Source organism: Cynara cardunculus, assembly GCF_001531365.2.
Source record: "Cynara cardunculus var. scolymus isolate 2C chromosome LG 1, CcrdV1, whole genome shotgun sequence".
Lineage (NCBI taxonomy): Eukaryota > Viridiplantae > Streptophyta > Magnoliopsida > Asterales > Asteraceae > Cynara > Cynara cardunculus.
Window position 1 is genome coordinate 919,538 of NC_037528.1, and position 9,166 is coordinate 928,703.

General features: G+C 31.5%; 1 protein-coding gene across 1 annotated transcript; it reads left to right on the forward strand.

The window, feature by feature from the left end:
• Nucleotides 1-4,401: 4,401 nt before the first annotated feature.
• Nucleotides 4,402-6,909, forward strand: LOC112514184 (F-box protein PP2-A13-like). Its single transcript, XM_025120517.1, has 3 exons — nt 4,402-4,862; nt 4,958-5,076; nt 6,394-6,909. The coding sequence occupies exons 1-3, from the start codon at nt 4,533-4,535 to the stop codon at nt 6,812-6,814; spliced, it is 870 nt and encodes a 289-aa protein (XP_024976285.1). The 5' UTR covers nt 4,402-4,532; the 3' UTR covers nt 6,815-6,909.
• The last annotated feature ends 2,257 nt before the right edge of the window (nt 6,910-9,166 follow it).

Here is a 9,166-nt window from a genome sequence, read left to right on the forward strand (position 1 = left end):
AGTTTTGTCGAGTCTCGTATAGAATACTGCAACTTGCAGGCTTCTACCCGTTTAACTTCGTTGAATTCGAATTTATCATCGAAAAAGTAAGCAAATTATTGATTCTTTTGGTTTAATTTACAAGCCAGCACCACGACCATCAAGTTGGTATTTATTATTTAAAAATATAATTAAAAAAATTAAATAATCATTTAATTTCCCTTTTTTAGTATGGTGATATCTTATATTTTTGTTCCTTAATTAATTCATAATACTTACTTAAGACATGTTTTCGTTTATGATTCAGACAACTTCTAAATATAGATAGTATGATTGCTGTTTGCATATATAATTAAAAACTAATAACCACATGATAATGTTTTTATTTATTAAATAAAAGGCAAAAGTCTTTTGCAACCTTTTAATGTCAATAAAGGGATTTTCTTTTAATGGCAAATTGATCCACTCTCGGGATCCCAACGTCCACGCTGGTACACAGTTAATTCCCGACTCTGATACCATCTGTAACTTTCCAGACCAACTGTAGTAGATTTTGTCTGTTTTATCCACATTTAGCCTCACGGATTTAAAACGCGTTAGAGGAGGTGTACAGTTCCTTATAAGACAACATTTGTTGCATTCCCTACTGATGTGGGATCTTATATTTTGACCTTTTCGTTGAAGTGTGAATTAGATTGTTGAAAAAGAGTACCCTATAAGTTTCACATGATTCATGTGCTTGCTTTTTAAAATAAAAACATACCGGAAAAGGACAACATTTGATTGATAATAATCAATTAAGAATAAAATAGTTTATTTTACAGTAGCAGATGTTCAACCGATAACGACAATATTACAATCACATTTATTGCTTTGGTGGGAGATATCGTGTTTGAAGTTGGTGTGATATGTCAACTAACATTCAATTATTATACTCTATCATAAAATCAAAACCAGAATCATTTCAAGTTTAAAATTTCAAATCTGACCATCGTGACTATATTCTAGATGCATTAATGTTAAAATAAACCTTCATCAACCTGTGAAAATGTGAAATTTTGAATAGGGTCTCCAAAATTTTGGGGCCCAATTTTACATATGTTTAGGGCATTTTCATCAACCTGTGAAAATCTATACCCCAAACTGTTTAGATTCAAATTGTTAATTGTTTAGATTTAGATAAAAATTATTAATGGTTTAGATTTAGGTTACGTTCAGATTGTCGATCGTTTAAGATTAGCGTCTTTCTGTTGTTAACATATATGTATGATGTTATCTCTTATGCAATGCCATCAAAAGTTATGATGCAGCAGAGCCTCCAAAAGATTGAAACGAACCTGTTGGAGATGCACAAATATACGATTTAAAATTTAGGACCATCTTATCCCCGGGTCGAAAATTACAGGATAAGATGAGGACCAAGCTCAAGACAAGTATATACCCAAATAATCAATTAATACCATTTTTTGGAAAAAAACCGGTTCCGTACGTCCTGTTGGACATTTATAAAACCTAATTGAACTACAATTTTATATATATTAATTTTTTTTATTTCGACAATAAATAGCAGCAACTAGCGGTAGATAACATCGGCGGTGAGCAACGAGCAGCTCGGAATCTTGATGGTGGAGAGACATGACATGAATTACCAATGGATTAAGTCGTCGGGAAGTAGTATTAATTAATCTGGATTAACGTGGTAAGGTAATCAATTAATATGGGATATGATAGTGGATGTATATATAATTAATTAATTAAGATTGCACTAAATGGTAAATAAATGACAACTAAGATTAGGGGTGAGCAGCGGAACCGGGTACCCGGTTACGGAACCGGAACCGCCTTGGAACCGCCGGTTCCGGAACCGAAACCGATATGAGTGGTTCCGGTTCCGGTTCCTAAAATACGGAACCGATTGAGAACGGTTCCGGTTCCGGTTCTCAATTTTTCGGAACCGTTACCCGCCGGGTACCCGGTATTTTCCAATAAAAAAATTATTATTATTTTTTTTATACCAAATTTATATTAGGTTTACATCTTGAAAGCATGTCGTCATCTTCATTCTTCATCTAAATTATTCATGTAAAATGATTCGTATTTTTTCAAATTGTGTATTCACTTGGATTCATAGTATGTAATCGTTAAACTTTGAACATTTACCATTATAGTATGTAATCGTTAAACTTTGAACATTTTCTATTAGTCTATTATGGTTTGTAATCGTTAAACAATATTTGTAACCATTATTCTATATAATTTGTATTCTTGCTTATTTATTTAGTGTTTTGGCAATGTTTTATTTTTTATTTCTAAATAACAAAATTTTAATATTTTAGGAAGCGGGTACCCGGAACCGGAACCGGTTCCCGGCGGTTCCGGTTCCGGTTCCAAAAATTTAAGAACCGCTCTAACCGGTTCCGGTTCCGGTTCCAATATCTCAAGAACCGCCGGTTCCGGTTCCGGTTCCGGTTCCTGTCAAAAAGGGCGGGTACCCGCCTATGCTCACCCCTAACTAAGATGGTGTTGACAGACAAAGCAACATGCAGTCCCGCTATGTATCCATCAACCGTACCCCACTTCACCAAGTTCCATCAATGACTTTCTTTTTTAGAAACGTGATTTCCAGATTTATTTATTTTATATTAAATTTATAATAATTAATGCCAAGAAAATAAGTAATTTACCATGATATTATATATATACATATATATATGTATGTATGTATAATATGTGTGTGTGTGTGTGTGAAATGTTAGATAAAGACGTACATAGATAGGTGCAACATATGCAGGAATCTTAAGTCTACGGTTCCAATGATTCAATTCCACAAAAAACACACAAACTACTTTTCATGTCCAACATAAATATGTGTCCTTGTCGCCTTCTTTGCCTTAATCTTATGAATGTGGATTTAACCATTATCTTTCTTTTTTACTATATAGTATAATATTTATATATACACTCGATATTCGGTATATTTAAAATCTATCAAATAAAATTTGATTTTGAAAATGAAATTGTTAAAGGAACTGGAATCCTTGAGATACAAAAGGAATTGAAATTTGATCAAAGAAAATTGTCCATTTTTATTCTTTTGAAATCATTTGAATTCAATGAATCAGATAGTTCCTTTTGGTTGCGTTTGGTACATGAGACGGGATAGAACAGGACGAGACAAAACTCGCTGTCCCATGTTTGGCACAACATGGGACAGAACAAGAACTCACTGTCCCACATAAGGCGCGACATGGGATAGGGACAAAAACTTGGACAACATGAGACAAAAGAAGTTTTTTCTTATTCCACCAAAATAGGTGGAACAAGATGAGATAAAAATAAGACAGTAACTAAAATATTACTAATCTACCCTAGTTTGATATATAACCTTAATATGATATTTGTTTTAATGACCATCACCGCTAGTTTCTGGCGGCCACCTCCACCTTCACTACAACATCCTCCACCGCCTACACAATCACCGTCCACCAAGTCCATTACCACCTCTATCATAGTCGACCACCTACCACCACCGTCCATTGCCACCATCACTACCGACGTTTGCCACCTTCAACTCCTCCTCTACTGCAACAACCTCCTCCACGACCTTCACGACCACCATTCATTGCCACCTCACCTCAGACATAACCACCACCACCACCACTATCTTCACTATGTCAACCATAACTACCTCCTCCACCGTCGTCAACCGCCACCACCACCACAATCTACCATCTTCATGTCTTCTATAACCACCGTCGTCCACCAAACACCACTACCTCTACCTCCATAACCACTGTTGGCCACCGACCACCACCGCCTGTTGCCACCACCAACACCACTACTACCATCAATTATATCAAATTTTTTATTCAAATTTGATATAATATATGGAAAATATGTACAAAAATTTATAAATTAAATTATTAAATTATTTACTTTATTTGTGTTAATTATAACTATTATATAATATTTAAAATCATCAAATAACTTTTGGAGGTAGTTTGTCTTGTTCTGTCTCGTCCAGTCCTAGTCGTACCAAACATGAAACACCAGACATACTCCTATTATGTCCAGTCCAATCCTACCCTCTTGTTCTGTCATGTCCAATTATGTCTGCGTACCAAACACTACCTTTAAGTTTTTTAAAAATTGGTTCTATCAGTAATCGAAATAGACCCTTGGATTAAATCAGGTGTCCGGAATGATAAGCTATAAACAGAAACATCTACCGGTGTGAGTAAAACACAATGAATATTAACATTTGGAGATATGGTCTAAGATACCAGATGATATGAACAACATACGATCAAAAATTAAATATTGAGATTTTTTGATTTTATCACAATATTAAAATAATAAAAACAAATAATATAATAAGAATGCGTGATCCACATTGGCCAACAATGTCTCCGGCCACACCTCACCCTTCTATAATCTTTCACACACATTTTTCTTTCTTCTCATCTCCTCTTCTTCAATTCTTTTCTTCATCTCTACAAAAATATCGACTATTAGTATCACGTTGTTAATCACTGGTTGGTTTATTTCCATCAATGGGTTCTGGGTTTTCCGCTGCCAATAACGACGGATCTCCGACGACGACCAGTAAACAACGGCCGGCGGGTCTTGGAGACTTACCGGAAAACTGTCTAGCTATGGTTCTCGCATGCTTAGACCCACCGGATATCTGTAACTTGGCTCGCACGAATCGGGCTTTTTACCGTGCATCGTCTGCTGATTTCATATGGGAACCAAAGTTGCCGGAAAACTACCGGAATCTTGCCGAGAAACTTATATTCTATGAAGGGAGCTCCCTAAGTTTGGGGAAGAAAGACATTTATGCTGGATTGTGTTGTCCCATTCGCTTTTCCAGTGGTACCAAGGTATATATAGGAGATTTAATATAATTACAATTACCTTCTTTATTTACTGTTAGCTAGAAATGTCCGGCATTAATGGAGGTTGGCCGGTGATGCAGGAAGTATGGATGGAGAAAAGAAGAGGAGGGATATGCATGGTGGCTTCTTGGAAGGGGATGAAGATAACAGGCATAGATGATCGAAGATACTGGACCCACATCCCTACCCTCCAATCAAGGTTTCATTTTTTTCGTATCCACGTTCAATCTACAATAACACTTGAATCGTCTTGATATTGTATGTAAATAACAACACGATTATCATCGACTAAAAATCCATATTATCCGTAACGGTTTCAAGTCGATAAATGAATTTTAGCAGGTACTTTGGTGGTTTATACGTAACAAAGCTTTGGATCTTTCTCATGATTTTTATGAAGTTTGCTATCGATTCAAAGATCATTTTGACAGGGGAAAATTGCATCAAAATAAAACCAACTTTCATTTAATTCTTATTTTGAGAAACCAACTTTAAAAATTATCGTTTAAGGGATCTCTATCAAACTTTTTGTTTATTTAAGGGTATCGAGACATGCTGACCTGTTAATGCTAACATCATTCAGATTTTTTGCTAACTAAGATATTCCACGTCATATTAATTTTTTGTTTTAAAACTAATATTACATGTCATATTTAAAGTTGCAAAATAATTATAGATAAATAACTAAAATTCATTTTTTTTTCCAAAAATTATTGTAATAAAATCTATTTTTCATTCAAAATCTCGTTTTTTTAAAAAAAAAAATCAGATATCAAATTGAGGATTTTTTCAAAAATGGACTTCTTACTCACAATTTGATATCTGAATTTTTTTTTTAAAATGAGATTTGGAATGAAAAATAGATTTTATTACAATAATTTTTGAAAAAAAAAAGAATTTTAGTTATTTTTCTATAATTATTTTACAATTTTAAATATGACGTGGAATATTAGTTTTAAAATAAAAAATTAATATGACGTGGAATATCTTAATTGGCAAAAAGATCTAAATGACGTCAATATTAACATGTCAACTAGACCCTTAAATAAACAAAAAATTTGATAAAAATTCTTAAATAACAATTTTGATAGTTGATTCCTCAAAATATAAATCACGTCAAAATTGATTCCATTTTAATGTAATTTTTTTTACTTCTGTATTTTCTGTTAATTTTTGACAACTTGCTCCCATCTCAATGAATCGATATGGAAAATCTTCTTAAAGTCAACAATGCATTTATTTATTTAAATAAATGTTTTTTATAATTTTTTTAATATTTTTAATTAAATTCAGGATAAAAGAATTTCAACCATTTTATATTTAATCTCACATTTTGTACGTCGTTTGCCCCAAGTTATTTCTAGTTCATTTATTCCAAAAGGATGCCTACACTCAACGCTTTACCTTTCGTCTAAGATATTGAAATATTATTTAATTTAATACATCATTATCTTTCGATATTAATTTATTTTATATCTTATTATTATTTTATTTATATTTCATGGTTAAAATATAGGTTCCATGCGATTGCGTATCTTCAACAAATATGGTGGTTAGAGGTTGAAGGAGACTTGGAATTTGAATTTCCGGCAGGGACTTATAGCTTTTACTTCCGTCTACAACTCGGGAGGCCATCCAAAGGAAAAAACCAGCAATGCTCAGCTACTAGTAGTAGTCGGTATGTCCATGGTTGGAACATCAAACCAGTTCGATTTCAGTTTTCAGTATCTGATGGTCAACATGCGACATCAGAACGTTTTTTAAATGAGCAAGGAAAATGGCTACGCTATCATGTTGGGGATTTTGTGATTGAGGACTCGTATAAACCTGTGAAAATCAAGTATTCGATGACACAAATCGACTGTACTCACCAAAAAGGTGGTTTGGCGTTAGACTCAGTGTTGATATGTCGCAATCAAATTGAAACAAGACGTTGACACGATGTAAATATTTGTTAGGTTAATTTGTGAGCAATTTTTTTTTTTTTTTGTTGATTGATAAATAAGACTATCAATAAACAATTATGAATTTTTTAAACGATATCAGATATCATATTTTGACCAGGTCCATCACAAAAGCATGGTATGAACGTTGTTGCTAGGAGTGAATAATATACATTTTTAAAATATTATATATTAATTCTTTTGTAACTAATTATCGTATTTACCTAAATACTAAAATACATCAGTATTTTTTTACACTTTTCAGTAATTGTTGAGCAAGAAAATTGCCATATGACGATTAATTTTTCTATTCTCGTATAATTTAATGAAACTACAGTTATGGTATTTATAATACTAGAGAGATGTTCAAACGAGACAATTAAGATAAAAAAACACGAAGGTCAACGCAAAGTTGCATGCGCGACTCAACAATGTAAAAGTGTCGGCTGAATGTAAATCACATGTGATTTTTAGTCTGAAAATCACATGTGATATAAACATTCTCATTATTTCTTATTTGATCATGTTCTCAGTTGAATAAACCCTAAAATAATAACTCCTTATTTCTACATCAAGAAAAATAACAATATTTTTCGTGAGGTTGGTTCCGGTGAGAATGGAAGTCACGGTGAGAAGGGTAATATTGGATCTCCATCATTGGATCAATCTTAATTGAAGATCAACAGTAATGAGATGCACCGGATCGATTATGTTTCAAACGCAATTCATGGGGTGGGGTAAGATTAAAAGTGATCAATAGTTCAATTCTTTTATTACATTTTTCATCTTGACTCTTATTCTCATACGATTTTTCATTTTTTTTTTTGTGATAACGTTAATTATAACCACAAATTTTTCAAGACTATAAGAAATTGGACGATAATTAAATGAGAACCACAAAAAGACTACAAAACTATGAGAACTTTTTAATATGATGTTTTTCATCAAAAACTATAATTTAATATATTGTTTCACGTATGTTTGTGTTCACCTTGTGAAAAAATAACATGTGATTTTTTTTGTTTACTTAGTAAAACGAAAAATATACGTAAAAAAATATTCACATGATGAAACAAATATTTTTGAAACTATCAAACAAATATATAGGAAACAAATATCTTAAATTCTAACATTTAAATGAAAAAACCATATAAATAATTACTTTTAAACCAGTTCTTACAGGTTTATAAACTTTTTATGGTTTTTATTTGATTTAGTCCATAAAGAATTATTAGATCAAACAAAATCTATAAACCAAATCGTTTCTAATGGACTTTTTATGGACCAAACTTTACTCAACGAAAATAAATATTTAATAATGTAAATAAGTAAAATTAACAAAAACATTTAATGAATATCAAGGTTTTAAATAGCGTGAGGTATGACGTGGTGATGTCAAGGCTCAAATCTTATGAGTCACGTCGTTTTCATTACGTTTTTTTAAGGCGTGAATTAAGTGAACTATGTATACATCATATATATATATATATATATATATATATATATATATATATATATATGAGATGATTCAATTGGGAACATGAGAGTACATCTTGATCCTTCATTCAGTTTAATCGACGTATAAGACTAGTGGTGGTAGTAAGAAAACAAATCATAAATCAATGACATTTTTCGTCAAATTTGAACATATTTCAAATTACGATTTAAAAAAATGTTATTTTTAAAACTAAAATTAATTACCTAACTGTTTTTAAATTTAAAAATTACAAATATAGTCATAATTAGAATTAAACAAAGGTACTAAAAATTCCACATCTTTTTTATCTGGTTTTTAACCGGTTTTGTTATTGCCATTATATGGTGTTTCATATGTAAAAATGTATTACAAACAAGAACCAAGCAGGTGAAAAGTAAATTTAACAATCAAAAATCCGGCAAACTTCCAACTTAATAAATTAAAGACGGTCAATAAAAAGATTGCATAAAAAATGCTTGATGCTTAATTTAACTTATAATTTGGAAGACTTTTATTAAGACATAAATTAATTAAAGAAGATCATCCAAAAATAACCCAAATCCCCAACCAGTTACTTCTAGCCTAGTTTTTATTTTTTGTTTCAATTTAGCTAATACATCGTAAATGGGCTTCCCAAATATACAATTTATTTGTAGGCAGGAAAAATAAGTTAACTTATTTTTTTGAATGCACGTAAATTAATTTATAAGTTGGCTTATTGAAACGCTTCTTGGTAGTGTTTTGGTTATATTGTCACTTTTTTTTAATTATAATCCTCATTAATATTAATTGTTATTTTTTAGTACTAACTATAAATAAATATCAATAAAATTTGAATATTAGTAATATTAATTATTAATTAATATAAA

Coding starts and splice junctions, on each gene's coding strand:
- LOC112514184 (XM_025120517.1), top strand. CDS start 4,533: ATGGGTTCTGGGTTTTCCGCTGCCAATAACGACGGATCTCCGACGACG. Junction 4,863..4,957: donor GCTTTTCCAGTGGTACCAAG/GTATATATAGGA, acceptor CCGGTGATGCAG/GAAGTATGGATGGAGAAAAG. Junction 5,077..6,393: donor ATCCCTACCCTCCAATCAAG/GTTTCATTTTTT, acceptor GTTAAAATATAG/GTTCCATGCGATTGCGTATC.